At 49.4% G+C, this 25,474-nt stretch overlaps 11 protein-coding genes across 11 annotated transcripts; 7 read left to right on the forward strand and 4 right to left on the reverse strand.

The window, feature by feature from the left end:
- Positions 1-964: 964 nt before the first annotated feature.
- On the reverse strand, positions 965-2,325 carry BJX67DRAFT_359137 (uncharacterized protein). Its single transcript, XM_071029648.1, has one exon. The coding sequence runs from the start codon at positions 1,954-1,956 to the stop codon at positions 1,465-1,467; it is 492 nt and encodes a 163-aa protein (XP_070884264.1). The 5' UTR covers positions 1,957-2,325; the 3' UTR covers positions 965-1,464.
- BJX67DRAFT_187071 (ankyrin repeat domain-containing protein) lies at positions 2,255-3,436 on the forward strand. Its single transcript, XM_071025260.1, has one exon. It carries the CDS (start codon positions 2,552-2,554, stop codon positions 3,176-3,178), a length of 627 nt encoding a protein of 208 aa, XP_070884265.1. The 5' UTR covers positions 2,255-2,551; the 3' UTR covers positions 3,179-3,436.
- Positions 2,688-3,979, forward strand: BJX67DRAFT_359138 (uncharacterized protein). Its single transcript, XM_071029649.1, has one exon. It carries the CDS (start codon positions 3,214-3,216, stop codon positions 3,496-3,498), a length of 285 nt encoding a protein of 94 aa, XP_070884266.1. The 5' UTR covers positions 2,688-3,213; the 3' UTR covers positions 3,499-3,979.
- A 1,504-nt stretch (positions 3,980-5,483) lies between these two features.
- On the forward strand, positions 5,484-6,648 carry BJX67DRAFT_389498 (uncharacterized protein; the record flags this gene model as incomplete). The annotated part of the gene is made up of 1 exon (XM_071034507.1): positions 5,484-6,648. The coding sequence occupies one exon, from the start codon at positions 5,484-5,486 to the stop codon at positions 6,399-6,401; it is 918 nt and encodes a 305-aa protein (XP_070884267.1). The 3' UTR covers positions 6,402-6,648.
- A 178-nt stretch (positions 6,649-6,826) lies between these two features.
- Positions 6,827-8,745, forward strand: BJX67DRAFT_187084 (Zn(II)2Cys6 transcription factor). The gene is made up of 3 exons (XM_071025261.1): positions 6,827-7,310; positions 7,360-7,807; positions 7,860-8,745. The coding sequence occupies exons 1-3, from the start codon at positions 6,899-6,901 to the stop codon at positions 8,545-8,547; spliced, it is 1,548 nt and encodes a 515-aa protein (XP_070884268.1). The 5' UTR covers positions 6,827-6,898; the 3' UTR covers positions 8,548-8,745.
- Positions 8,746-10,784, forward strand: BJX67DRAFT_187085 (putative MFS multidrug transporter). The gene is made up of 3 exons (XM_071025262.1): positions 8,746-9,114; positions 9,164-9,981; positions 10,036-10,784. Exons 1-3 carry the CDS (start codon positions 8,944-8,946, stop codon positions 10,616-10,618), a joined length of 1,572 nt encoding a protein of 523 aa, XP_070884269.1. The 5' UTR covers positions 8,746-8,943; the 3' UTR covers positions 10,619-10,784.
- A 71-nt stretch (positions 10,785-10,855) lies between these two features.
- BJX67DRAFT_383030 (BTB/POZ domain-containing protein) lies at positions 10,856-11,313 on the reverse strand (the record flags this gene model as incomplete). Its single annotated transcript, XM_071033355.1, has 2 exons — positions 10,856-11,220; positions 11,292-11,313. The coding sequence occupies 2 exons, from the start codon at positions 11,311-11,313 to the stop codon at positions 10,856-10,858; spliced, it is 387 nt and encodes a 128-aa protein (XP_070884270.1).
- Positions 11,314-15,345: 4,032 nt separating this feature from the next.
- Positions 15,346-17,281, forward strand: BJX67DRAFT_359144 (aminoglycoside phosphotransferase family protein). The gene is made up of 3 exons (XM_071029651.1): positions 15,346-15,842; positions 15,902-16,283; positions 16,338-17,281. The coding sequence occupies exons 1-3, from the start codon at positions 15,444-15,446 to the stop codon at positions 16,961-16,963; spliced, it is 1,407 nt and encodes a 468-aa protein (XP_070884271.1). The 5' UTR covers positions 15,346-15,443; the 3' UTR covers positions 16,964-17,281.
- Positions 17,282-18,455: 1,174 nt separating this feature from the next.
- Positions 18,456-19,406, forward strand: BJX67DRAFT_383032 (uncharacterized protein; the record flags this gene model as incomplete). The annotated part of the gene is made up of 1 exon (XM_071033356.1): positions 18,456-19,406. The coding sequence occupies one exon, from the start codon at positions 18,456-18,458 to the stop codon at positions 19,404-19,406; it is 951 nt and encodes a 316-aa protein (XP_070884272.1).
- A 3,061-nt stretch (positions 19,407-22,467) lies between these two features.
- BJX67DRAFT_383033 (BTB/POZ domain-containing protein) lies at positions 22,468-23,817 on the reverse strand (the record flags this gene model as incomplete). The annotated part of the gene is made up of 1 exon (XM_071033357.1): positions 22,468-23,817. The coding sequence occupies one exon, from the start codon at positions 23,815-23,817 to the stop codon at positions 22,468-22,470; it is 1,350 nt and encodes a 449-aa protein (XP_070884273.1).
- A 638-nt stretch (positions 23,818-24,455) lies between these two features.
- Positions 24,456-25,310, reverse strand: BJX67DRAFT_383034 (uncharacterized protein; the record flags this gene model as incomplete). Its single annotated transcript, XM_071033358.1, has 1 exon — positions 24,456-25,310. One exon carries the CDS (start codon positions 25,308-25,310, stop codon positions 24,456-24,458), a length of 855 nt encoding a protein of 284 aa, XP_070884274.1.
- Positions 25,311-25,474: the final 164 nt, after the last annotated feature.

Below are 25,474 nucleotides of genomic sequence, written 5' to 3' on the forward strand. Positions count from 1 at the left end.
CCCATAGCCGCGAGGACCGTACCGATAGTAGCGAAGTATGGAGCCTGCGGCACACGTCGTGATAGCGAGAGGCACGGAGGACCGCGAGAGTTTGAATTTCCTGGGGACGACGTGTATTGAGTATTTGTTTACAAGGTGGGTTCTGACAGGCCAGCAGTGTTGGCAGCGTTGGCTTGCTTCAAGGGTTTTTCGCCCAGAGTCTCAGAAGAGGCTTCGGCAAGAGACGGATGAGCGTGAGCATTCACAGGCCAGATGGCGATACACCAATGTAGCGTTCGGTCTGGGCATCCTCGCGGTACCAATCGTGGGTCGCATCAAGGTCCTAGACTCGCCGGAGCGTTTGCCTCAACTTATTTCCGCGCTACATGTGCTTGGATTGCAGGAGGCCATGTTCTTGCTAAGGTGCACAGAAGCCGGGTAATACTGCCACTATAGATATATCCGTTGTCTCCGTTGGAGCCGGGGCAGCCACTTTGCGTTAGCATCTGAGGAGGACAACAACAGAAGCCAGAGCAGCCTGGACTTGCATTAATTGGCGTCTGGTGGCGCCGCCACCAGAAGCTAGAGCAGCCACTTCCATGAGCGTCTGATGAGGACGACAACGGAAGCTCGAGCAGCCGCTTTCCAGCCATCTCTTGGGTTTCGGCGGCAGGAAAATTCTGCATGCTCGCCAAGTTTAACAGGGATCTGAATACGAAGAGCAAATCATAAACATATATAGCACAAAGGGCTGGTGGCAGGGCGTCAGCCAGCAGTCAATAATTAGCACCCTGTATTCAAGAAATGTCGTGTGCAGATCAGCACTGCCAGGTCTGAGATTCGAGGCGGCATTTCCCGACAGTGCTCGCGGAAACTGCGAGTCTTAGAAGCAGATGTTTTGAGAACATGCCAAGAGAAATTCGCACATCAGATCGTCTTTGTTCGACAATTTTAACTAAAACAGATTCCAACTGCCGGCAAAAACTGGTTAAGTCCTACACGGTTGTCCCCTCAACTGGAGCCACGCGGTAACTTAGAGAAGGGATTGAAAATGGACTTTTGACCTGGTGATCTCTCTCGTTGAATTCTAACTCGTGGTTGAAGAGGGAGTTGTTTTCACTGGCTATTGTCGCTTGCTATATCCTACCGCGACTGGCAAATCTTCGGCTCAGTTCCATCTTGTCGCCGTGGATCAAGGGAAAGTTCATCCCTATCAGCAACTATTCCACGGCAGGGTCTTGACAGAAGATTCAAAACAAACCAAAGAGATGCGGTGCTTCTTAGGCTGGTATACTAATACCAAAGTGAATATTGGAACAAAAACACAACTTCCAATGCTTGCAAGACAGAGATTCCATCGGAAGAACATTCGAAGTGATAAATCTTGACAAAATAATGCAGCCGTGTATTGAATAGAGAAAGAGCGGCCCGGAGCCGAGACGGGTTCGAGAAAGGGCGAGAATATCATCATCCCGCTGAAAAACGTCAATCCTTTGAGGAACGACAAAATCTCATGAATATTCTGGTTTGACACCTCCTTTCTCGACGAGCATTGGCAAGGCTGACTCGTGGTCCAACCCCAGGAAAAGCAAATACGACAAGGCTCCAACTCGAGGGCGCGTCCAATGAACCTGAAGTCACACCGACTTTGTCCTGCGAGCCACCCGCAATCCCGACTCGGCTCCCTGTTGTTGTCAATCGACAAACCGCTTGTGAAAGAAATTTCGAGAGAAAGCGACGCACCGGTTGCATTCGATCGACCTCAGCCCATGGGCCTGACTCGAGTCGAATTACCAGATCGAGATCACGCGGTCGCTGTTGCGCTCTTGCGATCGAGCCATCGGTACGCAGCGACAGACCTTGGGGGAAAGCCCTCCTGTACAGATGGGCGGCGTAATTCCATATCACAAGAAGCGACGAAGTTCCGGTGATGAGAAGGGCGATGAACGATATCGATGTGTCTATCGACCAAGCCATGCTGGCTGCTTGTTGGGGTTGCTCGAGTCTTCATGGTGCTGGATGGATGTCGTTTTTATATTCAATGGCCCAAACCAGATTCTGGAATTCGAATGAGCAGATATCTGTGCCGACTCGATCATGGTGGGAGTTGTTCGACGAAATGGACAAAGGATGGACGAAGCACCTCACGGAAACCAGCTTTTTGAGAGCGGTCTCCATTAATTCGTCAATCACCAGAGCCAAGCGGCCACTCTGCATTAGCTTTTGACAAGAGGGCTACCATAGTCGGGCGAACATACCCACTCTGCATTAGCTTTTGACAGGAGGGCTACCGTAGTCAGGCAAACATACCTACTCTGCATTAGCTTTTGACAAGAGGGCTACCATTGACTCAGCCGGCGGCATGAAACAAAATTCTGGCCTCGCCCAATTAGATTGCTCACTCAAGTTCGGGCGACACGCCAGCGACCGGGGGATACCACCGAGTACTTATAACGTGCCAGCTCTCAAAAAGAAGAAGCCCCTCTCCAAGGTGAAAGAAAGACCGATCCCCTAACCTGCTTTTTCACTTCATAACTATGCTTGAGAAAGCACCTCGAATCCCCGAGCAGGTATGGAACCAACACAAAGAAGCGCTCTCTTAACCGCCATGAAACATCGCTCTTTGCCACTTCTTGAGCTGCGAGTGCAGTACGGCGCGGATGTTAATGCAACTGGGGGCTATGGATTTCAGACTCCTCTTTCCGAGGCCACGACCATGGACTGGTATGAAGGGGCGCAGTTTCTTCTGGAGCACGGTGCGAGTGTTAACGACACTCCATTTTACCTCGCCATGTCCGCTGAATATCAACGATACGCTCCGGACGAGCTATTCAGTCCTCTTGGAAGCGCCATCAACGACGGTAACAAGAAAATGCTAGCCTTACTGTTGCAGCATGGTGCCGATGTTCTTGAGACAGCTGCCCTCGATTACTCTGGCTCTCAAAGCGCCCTGATGTTTGCACTCCGCCTGGGGGTATACATTGAAATTATTGATCTGCTTTTCGCACAACTCCCGGAGTCGGAAAAGCACCCCGGATGGGAAAAGGCGCTGAAGCTTGTTATGGGTGACCTTGGAGACTTCGAAACCATTACTCAGCAGCGGATAATTGCCAAAGTACAGTTGCCCTCGTTACTTCCACCAAGGCAGTCCAGAAGGCGTGGGATGCACAACCTGAAAATGAATGGGGTGATTGTCTGAACGGCGAAATTTTGCTGAACGCCATTGAGATTCTGATGGAATTAGGCGCCTCAATAGACCCTCTCGGCGATGTTAAAACGACTTTGGTTCAACGCGTGGCTCGCTACAGCTGCGAGAAATTGTGCTCTTACCTAGTCAACCATGGTGCCACAGTTGACACTCCGGCAACGGATACTTGGGGGACACCTCTCCAAGAAGCTATCAAGGAAGGCTATGTGGGCATAGCAAACATGTTATTGGAGCACGGAGCAGATATCAATGCGCTCCCAGCCAAGAAACGCGGCGTTATTGCACTACAGGCAGCTTCCATCGATGGATAGTTTGACCTTGCTTACGTCTTCTTGAGGGCGGAGCCGATGTCTCTGCGCCAGGTGCACCCGAAAAGGGTAGGACCGCAATCAACGGCGCCGCGGAACGAGGCCGTATTGATATGATCAAATTGCTTCTGAATGCATATGGAGATGACGTAGACCTGGAGCCAGTACGCTGCGAGGCTGCGGGTTATGCAGAGAAGGAAGGTCATTTCCTGCTTGCCCAGTGGTTGCGAGTGTGTTCAGACTCTTCGCCCTGAATTAACTGCACGAACATGTGTTGGTTTTTTTTAACTTTTGGCCTTAAAGCATCCGTATCCTTTATCGTTCGTTGCGTTCTTCGGCTTGCACTAGGCACTTCGCCAAGCGAGCTTAGCAAGATATCCATCAATAGTTATAGGGCGTTTTGTTCCGCTGCAGACACACCAGCATCTGCTCAACCCGTGGACACACATCCTATTAATCCTAATGAAGAAGTATCAATCTCCTCAGGGTCTACGTTTCTCTTGGAACCAAAAGTTTCAGCCTAGACAAATCCACAGCCGTACAACGAAATATTAATGCTGCACCCTCTCATCCCATGGCGGTTTCCGATACAATACCCATTGGTCCAGATCCAACACCCCATCCAAAGGCGTGCCTTTCGCTCCACAAGCCCATTTCACCACGTGAATCAGCCTCCTCTCATTGTTCTCCACAAGGCTCGGCGCTAACCCGATCCGATTAGCCCTAACGGCTTCTTCCCTTGGAGTTTCCCAATTTCACTTCAAGAATATCTGGCTGAGGTCCTTGCTGGGTAGCTAATGCTATCCTCGGGCACTTTGCTTGACAATTCACGCTCCGAATTAGGGGTTTTTTGGCGTGATAATCAGGGTAAGTGGTGGGTGAGCGATGCATCACGTCGAAAATATATATGCGTACCACACTGCCCTTGAAATGATGTTTCCCTATGCTACGCGACCGTCTCTCTTCCGGACTATCAGACCCTTGAGAAGTTCAGTGACGACGTTGGAGCAAGGATAGATAGATATAGAGGTGAAGCGGAGACAACAAAATCTGGGATTCCAACTCCTTCAAGTCTTGGAAGGATATGTTGCCCCGTTGGAGACGGCCGACGCGAGTCTGCCAATTTCTTCTGCGCCGTCTGGTTTTGACGAAGCGCTTGAATGGGACATTGACTGCGCACGAGGGAAGGATGCAGATCCAGGAACTATGGAGTGGACACGAGAAGGTGAGTGAGAAATGCGGAGAAAGAAACGGGGAGTCCGGCAACAAGGACAAGAAAATTGAAGAGAAGATCGCCAGAGGACAGGAAGGGAAAGTTGAGAAGAAGATGGCGAATAAGATTGATGGACGCACGTCCAAGGAAGTCAAGGTTCACAATCGAAAAGCAGGAGACGACGGAGAGGATGACGCGGAAGGCAGAGAGAAGGCCGACACATTGGCGCAGACAGAGACAGGGGCGACAATGAAGATCAAATGGCTCGTTGATTCTCGGAGACGAGATCCGCGGTTGGGGGATGCGAAGCCGGCGAAGCTGCAATGTCACGGCGATGTCACGGTGCCGCGACGACATTGCTGGCACAATCTTCTGCAGATTGAATATCATCATTTCCCATGTTTCACGGCCTGCTCTCTTGCAGCCACTTGCTTCAGAGAGCGAAATCTTGATCCGTCGATCATCGGCGGCGAGAACCCGTGCCCTGACGGGAATCGAGCATGCACAGTTCGGGACCGAATTCTCCGTCAAGTCAGCTCGAGGAACGCGGAAGCCGAAGAAGCCATTGATTGGAGGCGGATTCGTCATCTCGCGCGTGCTCGTATTGGCATGATGCCTGGTGGCTGGATCGTCGCCTGTCTGGCAGGGTTCTGTTTGGGCAATACGAGGTGCAAGTCGCCGCTATTTTTGGCTGAACATGTCTCACCTTCAGTGATAAAAGGTGGTCATCTCCTGCTCAACAGATGTCTCAACTCCACCCAGAACATTGACGAATATGCGCGTCACAACTCTCCTCTCGCTGCTTTCAGCAGCCACCGCGGTCTGCGGTCAAGAATACACCGCACACAAACTCTACCAACTAGACAATGGAACCTGGCTAGAGAACATGGCCCAGCGCACTGGTCAGTCTTACTACCTGCGCTTTACCAGACTTGACAGCCCCGAAGTGATGGAAGTCGACCCAACCCATCAACACGGCGATCCGCGCACAGTCCACACCTTCGACGGAGCCACAAATGCGACGGGTATCACGGAGCTGTCTAGAGACAACTATGCAGTCCTCACGCTGAACCAAGCCGTCGACGCGACGACCGTGTCGCTCTGGACGCTCCAAATGAACGCCAGCTCACCCATCGCGACCAAGGTCGCCGATAAGGTTGCCGGCTCGGCGTTACTCAATGGTCTTGCTGTTGTCTCGCCTAATATCGTCTTGGCTACTGATACCCTCGTTGGTGGGATTGTCAGGATCGACCTGAAAACCGGTGAGGCCGATAAAGTGCTCGAAGGAGACGCTTTCACCAAGGGCGTCAATGGTCTTAAATACAGCGAGCCGTACCTATACTACACCAACTCCCTTGAGGGAGTCTTTGGCCGGGTCTCCGTTGACCCTTCCACTGGTGAACCGACCGGAGAGGCCGAGGTGATCGCGAGCGGCGACGTTTTGGTTGGCGCTGACGACTTCGCTCTGGCGTACTGGACTGAGGCTGCATTTGTCGCGAACTTCGAGAACAACAATATTGTCCGCGTCAACTTTGATAACGGCACTGCTGAGGTGGTCGTCAAAGATATTCCGGCGCCGACGTCGGCGACGTTTGGAAGTTCTGGTGGGCTGTATGCTGTGACGAGCGGGACTGGATCTGATGGCGGAGCGAGCTTCTGGTCTATCTATGTTCCTGATGAGACCTACGGATGATATACGATAGACCTGTCAATTGCTGAATGTAGTATATCGTCTGTTTTTGCTTGATGAATGATGGGACATGGTTATACTTGTCTTTGACTGTCGGGTTGGCAACGAGGAAATCATCTGTGTTCTCCTCATGGCTGCCAATCTGTCGTCGCACTGCAGGAGTCTTAGTTCATTGTAGAGGCGAGAGGAAAGCGATGTCCGACCCGGCCTCGCTGCAGCGTCCTCCAACCCGACCTCGGTAGGATCAAATCCCAACCTCGAGGGATCTCATAGAGATGACGGTTGTACGATGGCGTGCGAGGACGAGACGCCTGCCTCAGGCAAATAACGTCCCCAAACGGGTTAGTCTGCGTTGCTGACTAAAGTCGCCTGTTTCCCTCTTCGGGAACCTCAGCGTCCGCCCGTGGGCCAGGCCTCTCCCCAAACCTGTGTGAACTCGGACATTGGGAATTCACAGCCAAAACCCTTTGTCTTTCGTCACCTGCACAAATACTTCTGCAATGATTGAGCCGTGCTACACTTGCCGTCGACGCCATATCCAGTGTGACCGGTCTCAGGTTCCCTGCGCCAAATGCCAAAAGGCGGGCCTGCAATGCCTTGACAAGAGGCCGATCCGGTGGGTGCAAGGGGTAGCCATCCGAGGGGGCATGCGGGGACGGCGGTATGAAAACGCTTCAGTTTCTTCGGCTCCGGTTCTCAAGACTGAGATGCATGCTATCCCGCCGAACGAGCTTCAGCCGAAGACCAATGCTCAACCTCAGCTACTTGTTCCGCTGAATGCACCGTCATCAGGTCTCCAAACGCATAGTAATATCGCTTCCGAGGCGCCTTTTCTTGCCGGTGTGCCATTGGCTATGAATGATTCTGCCTTGGTGGGCTTGGATTCGGCATCTCGATATTACTTGGAATATTGTAAGTTGCCCCGAAGAATGTGGTGCCAGGGAACTAATATATCGGACAGACAATGACCGCATATGCCAGCTTTTTATTGTTTACGACAGTCAGGCGAATCCGTTTCGAAGTCTCATCCCTCTCGCACTGACCGACACTGTGCTCTTGGATTCTGTTCTCGCCTTGGCTGCCCGCCACAGGGCGAACTTTGACCATCCATTCTCTGCCAATGGAGTCAAGGAACCCCCTGCCTCGGAAGGACCGCTGCGTGAAGCGCTTCGTTTCAAGCACCGTGCTATACAAGGGCTCGCTCATACCCTGAACAGACAAAACTCGTATCAAGACGCCACCATGGCTAGCATCTTCCTACTTGTTTTCTTGGACCTCTTGGAGTCTGGTTGCGACCGGTGGAACTACCACCTTGAAGGGGCAAAGACTTTGATGACTCTAACACCGACTGAAGATCCTGGCCTGACCCTTCAGAGGATCCGACAATTTATAGCCAAGCAAATACACCTGTATGTCTGATCCCCTGAATAACTGTGCTCGCCGGACTGACGTAACTGTTAGAATTGAGGCGCTAGGAGCGACATTCGTGCGCCCGCATCTACTCTCCCAGTCGGACTCGATAGATAGCTCGACGAATTTACTGGAGGACGTCGTCGAGGAATCGTTCCTTGGATGCCCGGAATTCATCCTCACGTCGCTGCAATTCCTGTCCATTCAACGCGATATTCTCGCGAATGGGAGTCCATCCGAGCAACCATCGACTGACGATATTGTGTCTGTGATTGATGGGGTGAAGGAATTTGACTGCTATTTGTGGGCGTTGTCTCTTCGACGGGAGTCTGTGACTCGCAATATTGGGGACCTATGCAGACTCGCGAGGGCGTATCAGCTCGGCGCCATTCTGTACGGCCAACGCGTGCTTGATGCGCTTCAGAACACCTGGAACCCCCAAAACTCAGTCGTATCGGAGCTCGTCGAGCTCATCAACACCCTCAAGGACGGATCGAGCCTACTCAAGTGCATTCTCTGGCCGATTACCGTTGCAGGTCTGGAATGTCAGATCGAGTCCCAAAGAGATCTCCTTACCCGCGCCTTGGAGCGATTCTGGATGGATACACATTGTTTGAACGTCATGAATGCTGCAAGGATCCTGAAGGCTCATTGGACAAAAGTCGACGAGAACAAAACGGTGGCGTCCCAGTGGATCTTCGATATTGGCCGGTTGAGCCATGATTGGCTGTTGATATAGCAAGCTTGGTTCGGTCCAGTTCGTGGCTCCCCCACTCCGATGAACTTCCTAAAGCGGCTTACTGGATATAACGTCAACGCTTCGTATTTGCCGGCGCCGCTCCACTCTCTTCACATCGACCGCGGAAAAGCGCCGAACGACCCTGAAGAAATGGCCAGTCGCAAACTCGCCATTTAGCCAAGCATTGGGTTGCGGTTTCTCCGCTCCTCTCCAGTCAACTCCCTCAAACAGAAGGTGATGGGAGCGAGGTCGAAGCTATTACGAAATGCAAACGACTCGCCGCACTCCGTAAGGCAGCCTATTAATAATGCCATCGAATCTCTGCGTGCTTGAATGATTTAAAACCGGAAGCAAAAGCATGCGGCCTCCACCACCAAACGTTTTTGTGAATCGACGATGACGTCGCCGACGAAAGCGGAGTCCGACGGCTCTCTCTCAAACGAAAATGTCGGAAATATCGACGAAGCAATACTGGAGCAACTTGGACGGGAGAGGCCGGCTTCGTTTTCTGGTGCCTTTCCGGAGCTCGCGTTCTGCTTTTCTATTGTCATGTCACAGATCCTCGCAGTAAGTTGAACGATATTGCCTGCTCTAGCCAAAACTAACACGCCACCAGGAGTATTACATCTCGGGTTCCAACGTTTTGATTCCTGCTTTGATCGAACAGCTTGATTTTCCTCCTGCTTCCGCAATATGGCCTTCCACGTCGTTGTCTCTCGCCGTCACATCGACGCTTCTTATCTTCGGCCGGTTGACTGACATGTTTGGCGGCTATGCTGTCTATATTGGCGGCGCTGCATGGCTAACTATTTCATCCATCATGTGTGGTGTCTCCAAGTCATGGCTCATGCTGATCGTGTGTCGCGCCCTCCAGGGCCTCGGGCTTGCCGCCTTTCTTCCGTCTGGTGTTATGATACTCGGTAAAACCTATCGACCAGGTCCGCGCAAAAACTTCGTTTTCAGCATTTACGGTGCATGTGCGGCTCTCGGCTTTTTCGCCGGCCTTTTCTTTTCCGGATTATGCAGCCAGTACCTAACGTGGCGATGGTATTTCTTCATCGGTGCCATTCTCTCTGCCATTACAACATTGTCGTCTACGTTCTATATTCCGCGTGACTACAAAGAAACGAGGAAACATGGCAGCCAGATGGACTGGATCGGCGCTGTGCTCTCAGCCTGTGGAACGGTCCTCTTCGTCTTTGCCATCGCCCAAAGTTCATACGCGCCCCAGGGCTGGCGAACTCCCTATATTCTTGTGTGTTTTATACTCGGTGCATTGATCCTCGGTGCTATGGTGTACTTTGAAGGATGGGTGGCCAAGAACCCTCTTCTCCCCGGCGACATCTTCGCCGTGAAATATATGAAGCCGCTCGCGATTGCACTCCTCTTCCTCTACGGGACACTAGGCGTCTTCCTCCTCTACGCCGTCCTATAGTGAGTTCCCGCCTGGAAAAGTTATCCGAACCTCATATCTAACTAAAGTCCTAGCATGTCCGAATTTATGGGCGCAACCCCCCTCCAAATGGTCGCATGGACAGTTCCCATGGCCGCAGGCGGTCTAATCATCTGCTGTGTCGGCGGCCTAATCTTCCACCTTATCCCTGGTACTATTCTCCTCATAATCTCATCGTTGGGCTACGTTGGCTCCGGCCTCTTCTTCGCCGTCATCCCGCTGGGCGGGAACTACTGGGCGTTCGTTTTCCCCGCGATGATCTGCGGCACGATCGGGATCGACATCAGCTTCAACATCGCGAATATCTTCATCACGACGAACATGCCAAAGGCGAAGCAGGGGCTCGCGGGGGCGCTGATCAATTGTACGCTGCACCTCGGGATTGCGGTCATGTTGGGGTTTGCGGATATCACGCATACGCAGACGCTACATCTGGGGGAGTGGAAGAGCTATAAGGCAGTGTTTTGGTATCAGGTTGCCCTTTCGGTCGTTGGGCTTGTAATTGTGGTTCTTTTTGTGAGAGTTAAGGAGGCGAAGAGCGAGTTGACGGTTGATGAGAGAGAGGCGTTGGCGAGGGAGGCTGGGGTTAGTGTCACCGTCGGCTCAGGTGAGGCTTGATTTTCGTTGAATCCCGGGTTGGGATTCAGCGGGTCAGGCAAGCTACTCATACTTCTTTACGATGCATGTAGATAGACCGTTTGATTTCAAGATAGATTCTATCCCCTTAACATGTGTTAGATTTCCGACCTGAAGACGGCGGTCCTTTGATATTCAAAATCCAACTCGTACATTTCAAGGGCAGAGCTACATTTTCGATGACCCCCAGCGCCAGATGCGTCGTCATACATGCTTCAGTCAGAATAGGCAAATTCCCTGAATATCCGTCCTCTCCGAGTCCTCATTAGGCATGCCCTTTTTGTTGTGGTGTTCAATCTTCCCACGCAAGGCCAATACACCTGAAACTTGCTCTTCCAAGTAGTTCATCCCAAAGTAATCCGTCGCCTCGAGAATATCCTCCAAGGTCTCAATGTCGCCCTGGATCTCCCATTTCTCAAATACTCCAGTATACACGAACTGCATGACAACCTCTAGTGTGGTAGCGGAAATATTCCCCGTGAAATCCACGTGCTCGCGATCAGCCCATGGGCCCCGGAAGAGGGCGGCAAAATACGGCGACCAGATACTCAGTACGTCTTTATGGCGCTTGAAGGTCTGTCCGTCTGTCGAAAGTGGTGCATCAGCGGGGGCTAAACGTCGAAGGTGGCTCGCCCATTGCTCCCTCAAACGAAACCTAACACGACCACAACAGCCATACCACAATCCTTTGATTCGACAAAATGTACAGGCCAGATGAGAATTGTTTCTACTGTAATAGATGCTATCCATGCAGTATTACATTGAAAAACTGTCCAATTTGCTGCTACTATATAGACTGCAAAAAGGAAGGTCATCTAATAGCAGAATGCCCCAAAGTCTGCCCCTGTAAAAAATAGTACAGGAAGAGCTATCGCGTAGATAAGTATCCCTAGGTATACTATGGGCTCCGCCCAGTTGCACTTAGCAGGAAGCGAAAATATTCTAAACTGCAGGTTGAAATCAGCGGGTTAAGAATCTCGGTTCTATTCCCCAAACACGATGACCCATGCTAGCTATTAATCCTGGTAAACACTAGAAATATCAGTTACCTTTATAACTTTCCCACTATCTATTAACAAATTTTAATATATCTATATCTTCTAGGACGTTCAAGCTCAGACAAATTTCGTGTTTCCCACTCTACAGGAGGTTTTTACCTAGACCATTAATCAGATAGCTAAGAATCTCCTGCCTGGTTCTTCTTCAAACCATACCAGCAAGAGATAAACAAGCACAGTAAGCTAATAGCTATTGTGGAATACCTGCTAGGTTTGGTTTTCCCAGGGATTAGGCAACTTGAAGGATAGGTTATGTGTGCTATAATTCTATAGAAGGTTGCTGCCAGTAGTATACATTTAAATGCCTGGAACCAGCCAGCCAGCTACATGAATATCTTAAAAGACAACAAAAACTTAGAATGGTAGTAAGACTATATAGGCTAGTACAAGGCCTTAGTAAGACAAATTATTCACTAGCACGCGCAGGAAATCCTAGATGGCTTAACAGCGAACCTCTATCACTACATGCTCTGGATGGGGAATGAAAACTGGTCAACAAATTTTATCACACTATGGACGTTTCCAAAAGGAGCACTGGACAACATGTGATATGAATCTTGCTCAAATATCCTGGAGGTAGTATTTTGTAGAGCTTTCAAGACTTACCATGGTCTGCTTGAGCCTACCAATAGCCACGCTAGCAAGCCTATGGAGAGTTTTGGTCTTAATATCATGACACTACTCGTGCAGTCTAATCAGTTAATTTTATTAATAAGAATCAAGGCCAATTCTGGACCAACACGTTCCCTAGATTGTCAAATTGCTTACTAGATTACCTTTTGTGGGGCCTAAAAGGTATAGAAGCCTGCAGTTGCAACAAGGCTATTCTTCTAAAGGGATTTCTATGCCCTCCTAAGAGAGGCCCTCGGTAATGATAAAGAACTAGTTATTAAAGTATAGAAGTTTCTCTAGCAAGCCAACCATAAGCCTAAGCTAAATATAAGCAATCCAGCTAAACCACTATTTACGGGTAGTCTCCATACACCCTTGGCATTTTTCTTAGATTTTGCCACCATATCTCCTGCAAGTGATAAATCAGCAGTAGTCCTAGAACTAGAAAACTTGGAAGGCATGCTCCCATGGTCCCTCCATGGTTGTTATTTTGATGACTGGAAGTGCCTGATTTGGATATATGACTTTAGTAATTTTGGCAAACTCAGTTATAAGGTCCTTTCCAAGTCTACTCTAAATAACATATTACTAGAACAGTATTAGTTATTACTCAAGAGGAGCCAAGCAAAGATTGTATTACTTTGCAGGCCACACATGGAAATAATAGTAAAGATAATATATGGCAACCAGATTTCCTAGCATTTATTAAAAATTCGTGGATTTGAATATCACATGTATCTCCAACATGAAAGAAGGCCTGGAATGGATTAATATTGGGTATATATTAGAACCCTAACCCTACCATTTAAAGCCTGGCCTACAAGTACAGGCCATTCAGCAAGGCTTCCTAAGGTCCTCAGGTTTGCAGCAAATCTTGTTGGGTTAAAGGGAATTCAGCCCTATTTTATTAAAGCCAGCCGCGTAGTAGGGTCCATTCTTAGACACGCGAGAGCTAAGTATTTAGGGCAAATACCAATGACAACCAAGACTATTAATAATGGCATTCGCCTTTGGCTTTCACAGAAAGGCATATTAGCTCTTGAAGATATTTAGGAAATCAAGAGGCTCGGGGGCATACTTACACGAGGCCTGTTAGTTGTCCTATCTACCCTCCCTTGACGGGCAAAGGAATAACAAGCATAATGGCCCCAAAATCCGCGAGATACCGACGCTACAAAGCCCGAGAAAGTCAAAATCTATCAATCTTTCGACCCAGAACGCGCGAACGAGATAAAAAGCCTTGTCAGCAAACATGTTGAGGAACGTGAGAGCAAATATACCACTAGCCTGGCCAACCTTCCACCAGAGCCATTGTATTCTTTGGAACCTCAGCAACCTTCAGCTGCCCTGATTCCCGAGCTACTTACCCCCAGACATGAGGATTCGACTACAGGTACTAGGAGCCCAGACCCATCAGACTCCGCCACAACACGACGGGCACCCACTACGCCCACCGTGGAACCCATCACATCTCTTAAACACTTCACAGATTTCCGTCGAATAGACGAGGAAGCATTGGAGAGCACGGCCAAGATAAGGCATTTACTCGACCAGCGTCAAGCTGAAGTTTTCAGCACTGAGAGCACTGACAGCGCGGAAGGTGCCGAAGCCAACTTCGAACTGTCAATAGAGGACTTGGCAAAAGTGATCGATGATGCGATCTGCCGTGGCATTTTTGTTGGCGGGAAAAATACACGCAAGAGCGCAGCACGAAAGGGCCCAAGACCAGGAGTGTCCCGAGCGGGGCCAAGGATGTCAGGATTGGACAAAAGAACTGGAGAACATAAACAACAAAGAGTATTACTACACCGTGACCTGTGGCGTACCCTATGACAGAATAGTTCGCGTCAAAAACTGCCCTATCATATTTCCCGCAAAGATGGATGTCAGGGAAGGCCATGTGTACGTCAAAGTTGAGCTCAGCTTCCTCAGCCAGCGACACCCTGATTGCTATGCTACCCTGGCCACCGCCGACGACCCGGCAAGTCGCCTCGCACTCCGAGTGCGGATAAAAACAAAGAGGGCAGGGAAATCATATACTATGAAAAATCCTCCCTCCACGCGCCGCTCTGCAGGGCCAATACATTCGTTGATGTGCTCCACGGGACGCCTCCCCTCGTGATAGCGGAAAAGAAAAAAAGATACTTGTTTTACCAGAGAGGCCGTGCTCCGGCGGGCCTCGAGGCCTTCGAAAACGGAAACTACACGTAAGAGACAGCCATTCCGCGACATCGGCCCTACCAAAGTGGGCAAAATAGGGCACAGAATCATAGCAATGAAAGTGCAGCAGAGACTTTATCATGCGAGGGAAAGGGTGTTTAAACATCGTTCAATGTTCTTGTATTCCGTAGTTCTAGGTTGACGGGGTACGCCGCTTCTACTGAAGAGAGAGAGAGCTCGATAATTGACCATCAATTTGGGTGTGATTTACAGTTCCATCAGAGTATTACTCCTAGTAGGTAGCGCACGAGGAGTAGGAAGGAGTCCGTGCAAACATGATGAAGACTCCGGAGGACCTTTAAAAATGACTTTAGTGACATCAAGTAGGCGTGCTATTCCTGGTATTGTTCGCAACCCTGTTGTCGACAAAATACTACTGAGGAGTCTTCCTTTCTTTGGTCGCCTGGGAACTGCAGAAACTGCTTTGCTGTCTGTCCCAGATCCCAACCTGGGAAGGCGCGCAAAGCGGCAAAAAATTGAAACGTCATCGCGGATAGGATCAACCACTGGCGGGATTCACCCGCGATCTTGAGATCTCTGCGAACTTTCCCCGCGCGTTCGGGTCCAAGTTGGAACTCTGCATAGAAGTCACACGCCTTACCACTTGGCCACAGCAGCTTGGTTGCTGCGTTCACTCATATACACCTTTATGGACTAATAAGAAAATTCTGCTGGCTGAACCATTCACTCCATTAATCACCGCCTCCCATCCATTCACAACCAACCACGACAGGCCCCTGCGCCTCCCCGCTTCCAAGTACAGTGGCATGACAAAAGTTTGCATCCCCCCACTAACACGCTAGTAGAACCGCTTCCTAATTAGTCTTCGAAAACTATTCTGCTGGCCAAAACAACGCGTCAATTGTTGTACATGATGGTGGTGAAGCAATTAAAGTCTATACAAGTTGCTCGATACAATGCGCAGCGTCGTTTCTCTATTCATGAAACAAAAACGGATGCTATCTTCTCCTCCCGGTCATTCGGCAAACAGCCTCAACCGGTCGTTCCACACGAATTGCAACACAAACGATGACTGGTTTCGGTATACAAGGGGCCGATTTCTATTCAACGAGGCCCAGGAAATGTCGATACGTTCTGTCAAATTCAATATGAATGAGTTAGTAAAGCGCGCTGCTGATTCAGTCGGCTTGACATCTGCACAATGCGCCCGGGTGGAGAAGTTCCCTGATGGGATGTTCAATAAGACCTTCCTCTTCACAATGCAAGATGGGACGCAGGTCGTAGGTAAAGTGCCGAATCCGAACGCGGGGCGAGCTCACTACACGACTGCCAGTGAAGTGGCAACAATGGATTTTGTAAGCAGAACTCTGTTTGACCTAGACTACCCTGCTTCTATCTAATGCATCACTCCCAGGCTCGGAACGAGTTACGCACCCCGGTACCGAAAGTGTTAGCTTGGAGTTCTAAAGCAGAAGACAACCTGGTTGGCGCCGAATACATTATAATGGAAAAGGTTGCCGGCATCCAGCTTAGTAAAGTTTGGCCGACAATGGGTATCAAAGAAAGATTTGAGCTTGTGAAAACAATTTGCGGATATCAAAAAGCTTGGATGTCAATACCTTTCACCCAATATGGAAGTCTCTACTACTCGTCTGACTTGGAAGATTCCGAAGGATGCGCCCTTATCAAGGGGGGCCTGTCATTACCTACGCATCGTCGGTTTGCTGTTGGCCCCTCAACAGGCCGCGAATTTCTTGATGATGGTCGGATAGCATTGGAATTTGATAGAGGCCCTTGTATGACTTTAGATCTTTCTATTCTGAAGATATCTGCTTACACGATGATTCCAGGGAATGGTGTAGAGCAGTACAAGTCGGCGGTTGGTCTTCGAGAGATTGCATGTGTGCAGAATATGGCTCGATTACCTCGATCACAGTTATCGCTATATGGGCCCGGCACGTACTGCCGTTCTCGTTCCAAAAAGATAGCGGCTCTTGAAAGTTATCTTCGTCTTGTGAAGTACTTTCTACCAACAGATCCATCAATCATGACTGCCTTTCTATGGCACCCTGACCTCCACGCAGAAAACATCTTTGTTCACCCTGAAAGGCCAGCAGAGGTGCTAGGTATCATAGATTGGCAATCAAGTGAACTGTTGCCGCTTTTTGACCACGCGCGCCAGCCATACTTCCTCGATTACGATGGTCCTCCATCGACAGGTATTGATCCACCAGCATTCCCAGAGGGTTTCGACAAGCTTGATCCTGCCAAGAAAGCTGAAGCCCAGGATCTGTATCTAAAAATGTCCCTCTCAGCATTATATCGAAGATTCACCTACAGCAATAACATAACATTATTCAATGCCATGGAATTTCGACAGACTACCAGCTTTGAGATGCTACTTCTTGCTCAAAATCTCCTTATAGACGGGGAGGCATTATATCGGTTAAGATGCCTTGATCTCGAAAAGGAGTAGATAGAGCTACCGGGTGTGCAAGCCTCTGGCAATGCGCAGTTTCCATTGCTGTTCTCTGCAGATGAGGTTGTTTTGATTAATAAAGATGCTTCTAGCGCAATTAGAGGTATAGAATTAATGCAGAGCTTAAGGCAATCGCTTGGCCAGATATGGCCTGACAAAGGTGTTGTACAACAAGAGCAATACAATGAAGTAAAGAAGCGTCTAAAGGAAGCAAAGGCGGAGTTCATTAACCAGCTAGCACATTCTGAAACAGAAATAATTGCGTGGGAAGAAGCATGGCCGTTCAATAGCTAGACCAAAAATACAATCTTTTGCCTAATATACTCGGCCACCATTATCTAGACATGATGATAAAGAGGGTTGAGAGCAGCGGGCTAACACTAGACGCCAAAGTGAAAAAAAAAAATATACTAGTTTGAGTCCTAAAACAGGCCTAACACGCAGGATATTCTAGCAAAGTCCAAAAATAGTGGGAAAGATGGAATGTCTAGAGCACAAAACAAAGATTTTAGGATAGATTCTGTCATCCTAGTAACTAAAATATGGCTCCCATCTATCAAGCTATAGTAGCAACTCCTCTACCCTCTTGATTTCCACCAGGCCTGCAATCGCAGACTTCTCTACCCGGTAACATATTTGTTGGGATATCTATATTTGGTGTACCAGGACTAGGAGTCCACCGCATACCACAGCCACCCTATCCCGTAGTTCCTGTCGAACTGCCTCCCGCTCTGCTTTCCAATCACTAAACTATTGGAAAACTTCATGAATAGCCCTCTTAGCAGTAGGTGTAATGAAGCTTGGTATTTAACCACTTAATAAGGGTGAATTTCTTGCACCACCTGCATTGTATGCTTCCCAATTTCCACCGCCTGCACACTCTGCGATCACCCCTGCCACGGAAGAGCAGAGCCTCTGGCCCAGCTTATTACTAAAATCACTCCATTGCTTATTATCTAGTTTAGTACTATATTAGCATGAAATAAGCAGCCATGGTTAAATGTATTTGAGATGCTTAAGAGTTAGTGTAAAAGAGTCCTGAAGCAACGCTGGTCAATCCTTTGGGTTTACCAAGTCCAGGAGTTTGTTTGTAACCATCAGGAACATATCTAATATGATTATATTAGGGAGCATTAGCTGTGTCTCCTAAAGAGTATTACTTATCCAAGAGATAGTTGCTGATAACTCTATTATCTTATTAGGAGGCAGATAGTCCCACTACTCATATATCACGTCCGTTGCATCATCCCACCCCAGTTTCCAAGCTCCAACCAACTATGTAGAGAGTTAAAAGGCCCTCGGACTACACCTGAGTGGCACGGATAAGAGCCCCCTCAAACTCATGCCCGACGGAGAATACTTCCAATCTTTCATTCCTGATTTAACTTCAAGCGTCTATAAATTCTCTTTCTCTCCTTCCACAGTTAGCCGGCTGTCGTCATACCTCCACATTTCTCGATACCCGATTTTCAGGCTTCCACCACCCGCCATGGCTGAAGACTCACTCTACCAGCTGCTGTGGAATGGCCTCAGCACGCTCACAGGAGCTCTCTTCGGCAGTGAAGAAGAACGAAAAGATCCCGCTATATTCGCTCTCTCACCTCCTCTTCTCCGGGAGATCTTTGACCTCCTTTCGCCAATCGATCAGATCTGCCTGTTTCTCAGCTGCGTGAAGTTCTATCGCGAGTTCGAATTTGCCGTAAACTACGATGAATTCTCCTTTCCCCGGTTGCTTCATACCAACACACAGCCATCCGCCAACCCGGAGAACGTTCCGCGAAACCAACTCCTCGTTCGACTCGAGGATTCCCGTTGGGCTTTCTGTAGTGCATGCGTCAATCTGCACCGGCGAAAAGAGTTCACCCCACGGTCTGCCCTCAAAATCTCGCCATTCAAAAGACGTTGTATGCCGAATGCCGGCATCGTCGATCTATGTCCCTGTGCCTCCGTCACATACCGCGACTGCCTGCACATAGCGAAGTATTTACGGGAAACATCACGCGGCAACCCGGTTAGGAAACCCCGTGCGCGTTTGAGACAGGTATTTGGCCTGCTTGATCTGGAGGGACAACGGTTCTGGGTTCATCGCTGTTTTGCCCTTGGCGACGCGAATACCAAGGTGGATCTTTCTTATGGTCTCATCCTTGGTGACCGTCCAAGTTTAGGAATCGCAGATGGACCCCTTACCTTGTCCATGTTAGCTCGTTATACCATCCACTGCAATCCCCTTGCTCCCGTTGCGGACAAGCCTGTCTTTTGCTGTCCTCACCAGGATCTTTTGGATCACATACGGTCAGGTGAACAGTGGAGATACCTTCCCTGTGGTGTACGCATTTTCGGGCCCCGGTCCGAGTCCGACTCTCCCTCCGAATCGGTGACTATGCTTGTCGTCCGCCCCCTGGGGAACGGTGGTTGGCCGGCAGGTATTGGATGGCACTAGCATAGTTGTCCCCGTGCAGAGTGTGGTCCATCGTATAAGGAAGTCTGGGGAAGAGCGACGGACGAGCAGTAGACCAGGATAGCTGCGTGCTGATCCAGACGTTAGCTGTGCGTCAAAGGCGTTTTGGGCGGAAGAACTTGGAAAAACATGGGGTAGCTATGAGCAATGCAATTTTTTCATTGTGATTCCTATCCAGTATATAACTAAACATATAAAGTGCTCCCACACGAACCCTCCCACGGAACCACTTCCCCGACTTACCTTTGGGCTCGTCTTAGCTTCACCCGAAGGCTACTAGTCACCAGCACTGCGTAGAAGTGCGAGCCCGTCGCTGGTGCCCGCATCCTTCCCTCAACGGAGTAGCCGCCCCGAGGAGAGTCAAGCAGATGGGGGCCAGTCGGCGACGTCCCACGACGACCGATCACTCGGCCGCCGCGTCCCGCGCCTCCCGCTTGAGACGGAGGGGCTGTGGAACCAAAGCATTGTCTTCCGGAGGAACGGACTGTAGTCCGCTTTCCATCAGATGCAGCTGGCTGGTCGCCACATCCCTCCATGCCTCGTCTAGCAGGAGGTCTGGAGTGGAGCACCCTTGCGCTTGCGGCCACAAACGGGGGCAAAAGTGCTGGATCCACTCCTTGACGGGAAACATACTATGTATGTTGGACGTCACCAGCTGGATGATGGAAATCAGTAATTCAGCTTGCATATCAACGACGGGGGTACTTACCTGCGCTAATAATAATGGGGTGGTGGGGAGAAGAAGAAAGGAAAATGAGCGAGCGCGGTCCTGTGTTTACATGGATATTCAGGTCATCGTGAGGAAGGTGCGAGTCTTCTCTATAGATCCTGAATTGGAAGGGGGTGAGGAAGCAGAGGAGATGGCCAGAAAGGCAGGTGTACAGCTGGACGTGAGCTGAGGTTAGGGCTGGTTCCTTCTAATTTGGCTACTCTCGTATATTGAAGTCATCACCTGCTAGTGCTCCGAGACAATCCTCCCGGGATACGTTTATATCTTTCAAGAGATTTAATTTGTCTTCGACTGGGGCTGCTGATGGCTTGGGGACACTACGATGACGGCCGGAAGATGGCTCTGCCCACGACAAGCGTCTAAACTACAGCAGGCAGAAGTTCAGCATGCACAGCTTAAACTAACATATTACCGTTCATTCAGTTGATCTATCTGATCCAGTGGAACGCTATGCGAATCCCGCTTCCAATTACCCGTCTTTGAAGGCCAGATGATTCGAAAAACTTGTTCATAACCCCCCGGTTCATTCCATCCATTCACCTTCTCTCTTCGTTTCTGTTTCTGCACTCCCAGTTCTCGCGGCGCAATCTCGCTACCATTAGCGCTGTTTCTGTTCACAGAAATCCCCGAACACTCCCACTACCACCTCATATACCAACCAATGAGGTCCAAGTCTGGCTCCGTAGGGAGCACCAAATCCAGTCTTAGCATTTTAATGCCAAAGGGCCGGGCAATAAAAGAGAAGATCTCACGCGCCAACTCTGCATGCAGTCAGGCAGTTTAAGCCCCATACCCTTCCACATGGCGACTGACATCTCGTACTAAAGAATACTTCATATCAACCTGTTTAAAGGGTATAACCAAACACGCCAACATCCTCCTCATCGGGCCCAGAAACTCCGGTAAAACAACCCTTGCACATATAATTCGTACGAAGTTCGGCAGGTATCCAGATTACCTAGACAGAGACGCGTGGGGACGACACGGTACGTACCGCATATTCGGAACCGCTTACCTTCGTGAGTCCTAGTATTTGAGGTTGATTCCCACAGACAAACACATCTAGTAATTTATTAAAAATATAGATTATTATCTAATTAGGTAATAATATACATGTATAGGTTTTATAGATTTTATAGGTTAGGTTAGTAGGTTTTTTAGTAACCTATAGGTAGGTTTCCAATCCCCACAACCCAACCCAAAACCCACCAGTTCATCTTCAAAGGCCATGGGTTAACCCAAAACCCGCGGGTTAACAAGTCTACAAATAACACATGAATTTATTGGTTAGTTTGAAGATGATCTAGGACCAAATTATTAGAAAAAGGTATTCTAGAGAGGATATAAAATATAATATTCCCCCTATTCTTATTACTGTCGGCATGCAGCTACTAGATATAGATTTATAGAAACTTAGCTACCACTATCTTGGTCTACTATATCTATATAAAATACTGGCTAAAATGTACTAGGAAGTATTATTTACAATATAATATAGCTATCTACTAGGAAGTAATACATGGCAGTATTTTAATAAGAGAAAAAAGCTTGTTTTAGTAAAGCTATCCTAGAAAAACCAACTCAAGACTATTATAACGATACGCCCTCTGCCAAAGCCTATTAGATCTAATAAAGATATATATGCCTGGCCTAGCAAGTATTATTAGTTACTTATATATATTTCTAGGATTCCTGGAAAGTGTTCCCTGAAATTTATATCCCAAAATTTAAGAATATCATGTCTTAGCTGGCAACCAATCTAGTCAACCACTCGTGTCTGCAGCCGGATAATTTGGGTGAATGTCGCCATTTGGGTGACCATTATCGGGAGGACGAGGTTGTAGGTCTCCCGATAGGACGCTGCGGTTGCCTTCTCAAAGATGAAGTAAATGCATTCGGTGGAATATTTGCTTGATCTTATGGCCGGGAGGACACGAGCAACGGCGCCTGCATCGTGCAGGTTTTAGGTGATCTGTAGGAAGCGAGGATCCATTCTGCGGTGTCAGTCTGTCGACAACGGGAGATGAAGAGAAGTCAGAGGAGCGAGAAATATCTATATTTATCCTCTAGAGATAGAATCAGCAGGGCTCCCTGTCCGTGGCTGTCGTCATGTACCCATTGGAGCGGGTCGGGGCTCCGGAACTCTCAGGGCTGGAATGAAGTGATATCTTAAGCAATAAAGATAGAATCAGCTCTTTGTCCAGAGAAGGACCAGAATGTCCACTCAATAGAGTTATCTAATCCTGACTCCAAGAACTCAAGGACTCTGGCATTGAATATCAGTGCTATCTAATATAACAGTCGCTCCTTGTACTACTCGCCCCTCTCTATTTCATCATCGGATTCTTCTGAGTCCTCATCTCGGCTCTCATCAGAGTCGTCCATCTCCTCGTCCGACTCTTCTTCCGGCTCCTCCCCGGGCTCTTCATCCTTCTCCTCGTCCACCGCGCCTTCAAGCTCAACTTCTGTGTCTTCCATTTCTCGATCAGACCCCACATAATCCTCGTCGGAATCCCCCATCTCCTCATCCGATCGAATCATTGCCCCGACCTCCGCCTTCAGTGCCTCGATCCCCAGATAGTCCGCCGCATCGTACAGCTCCTCGAAGATCTGCGCCCTATCCTCCGTCTGCGGATCGTCCCAGTACGAGCTATACATATACCCCAGTACGCGGTGCAGCGTATCCGCCCCAAAACTGCTACCAAAGTCCGGCTCCTCGCTATCCGCCCACTCTCCCTGGAACATAGCCGCAAAATACGGTGACCAGTACGCGAGGACACGCTTGTGCGCATCAAAACATTCCCCGTCAGCCCAGACCTGCACGTCAGTGGGGATATTCGCCAGGATGTGTTCGAGGAGGACGCATTTTATCGGGCCGGGAATATAATACCCTGCCAGCAGGTCCCAGCAGGTATCTTCCGCGACGAACGAAAACATGGGCACATCGAGGTTCCGCTTTGGTCCCTTGGGCCCGTCCTCGATATCGTGTTCGTGCAGGTGTGTGAGAGTCTTCAGATACGACGGCACCAGCAGCCCGCAAAGCTCCCAGTGCTGGTTCTTCAGGCAAATGTCGAGGCATTTCTCGAGTATCCGGGCGCGAGTGAAGCTCAATGCCACCTTTGCGCCTGCTTCTAGTTCGGGTTCCCCGAATTCCGCTGCCAGGGTGTTCAGTTCGTGTGGTTTGTCGCGCATCATGTCCGCGTGGATGAGGCGTGCAATCTCGATATTATCCGCCTCGCACGCATTCCGTAGAGAAGTCTCGAGCAGCTGTGTCGCCAGATCTTCTTTTAGGACTATCTCCGCAACGTCGGTATCGTTCGCCTCTCCGGCGACCTCGAGAGCGAACTGCAGAAGGTTCGTCCGACGGTTCCCAGGGCGCATAAGTTTAATCTCGGCTAGCGTCTCCTGCGCCAGCCGAGTTTCTCCCATTTCAATGGCGCGCCGAAGAACTTTGGCGACATATTTCCGGAATGCCTTGGGCTTTGGGTAGATGAGGGGCTTGAGGATCTCGAACGTCTCGGTATACTTGTCTTCGGCGGTGCCGACGAGGATGTCTCGTATGTAGGGTTCGGGACTCTCTGAAGCTTTGATTTCCGGAATCAGGGCTTTCAGAGATTCTGGGTTGTTGAGGGCTGCTTTGATTTTGTTTTCGAGCGAGGACATCGTTGTGGAGGGCTGTATATCGGATATGTCAGTGTCGAGCGCTGAGCGAACTTCCTATTTGAAGAAAACAGAAATACTGGCGATACTCTTCGCGCAAAGTAAAGTAGATACTGATGGATACATGAAATAGCAATTAAAGATCGATGACATTCACCGCGCCTCGAAGCGACGGTACACCTTTATACAGAAGGTGACAAAGAATGTCGAAAGACATACGAAACAAAACGCCATGAAGATGGCGGTTCTTTATTATATCGACATGAAACAAATACTATTTTCATTGACTTTTCTTTGAAAGAAGCCTTGTTTTATCTGTAGCTCTCTTGGTTGTAGAAGATAAAGACAGAAGTTTAACAATGGAGTCCGAGCTTGGGACCATCCTGGATCCAGAGATGGAAGGACTCTAGAGTCTTGAGGAAATAAGACAAGTACATCTGTTGGCTTCCATTTCCTACGAGAATGTCATCTTTATTGAAAGTAGGACTCACTGAATATAATATTCTTATATTTGGTTTAGTGGATCAGAGTACTCGCAAAGCACCACTTCCGAGAGTATAGCGATAACTCTGAAACAACAAAAGACGTAGCACGCGAAAAATTCAGAAATGGGGATAGGACGTACCTCTTTCCATCATCTCCTACGGCACACACAGCTCAAGACACCTGAGAATCCTCTCCTCGACAAAGAGCGGAATCCCACTCTCGAGCAGCTTATTGCAATCATCCCACCCGAGATTCACATACACCTCGTCCGGGATCTGGTTAAAGATATCCTTCTTGTTGAACCTCTCATGCGTATCCGGCCGGATCTTCGCAAGCACACCCAGATACGGCCACAGCAGGAGGGCAGTCACCTCGTGGGCGTTGACCTTGATGGAGCCCAAAAGCCCCGCGGCGAGGGCCTGAGCCTGGGAAAAGTTAATCATTCTTTCAATCTGCTCCTCGGTTTTGTCTTTGTCAGAGGTTGCGAGGGTGGCGAGTGCGCGTGGATGGGCCTTTGTCTCGTCGAGCAGGTCGGTCAGGAGTACTTTCGCAACGTCGACCTGGGAGTTCGCTGCGGCGCAAACAAGCGCTTTCTTTACCTCGGGGAAGAGGATGGACTCACCTAGGATGCGCTTCACGAGGGCGGTATTCCCCATCTCGATGGCCGGGTGTAGGGCACAGGTCGTGATGTATCGCAGCGCGTCGGGGACGGCCAGGGTCAGTACCCCATCTAGCAGGTCTTCTGCTATGGCTGTGTGCTTTCCGCGAATTGCGGAGCGGATGGCTTGTGGGATGTGCATTGCGGAACTCAGGCTTTCGATCTTGGTGAAGACGAGCGGGGCAATGATCTTGTAGCAGTCGACGTAGCCGTTTGTAGCGGACTGGTGGAGGATGCGTTGTATCAGCTGGGATTGGCGAGGGGAGGCAAGGACGAGGGGAAGGGCCTTGCGGAGGTCCTCGGGGTTGTCGGCCTTGAGGGCGTTGGAGATTTCCTTGTCGGGAGAGAGCATTATGGAATTTAGTGGTAATAGGAGCAAAAAGAGCTGTCTTTGTTGGTAGTAGATGATAGATAGAGGTGTGGTAGTCTGTTTGCCTCCTCTTCGTGGAAGTTGTTGTGCTATTTATACCCCAGACTGCAACAAGACCCCCTTGAAGTATAAGGGCCTTGTTTCTG

This window comes from Aspergillus lucknowensis, assembly GCF_044049455.1.
Source record: "Aspergillus lucknowensis strain CBS 449.75 chromosome Unknown BJX67scaffold_33, whole genome shotgun sequence".
Classification (NCBI taxonomy): Eukaryota; Fungi; Ascomycota; class Eurotiomycetes; order Eurotiales; family Aspergillaceae; genus Aspergillus; species Aspergillus lucknowensis.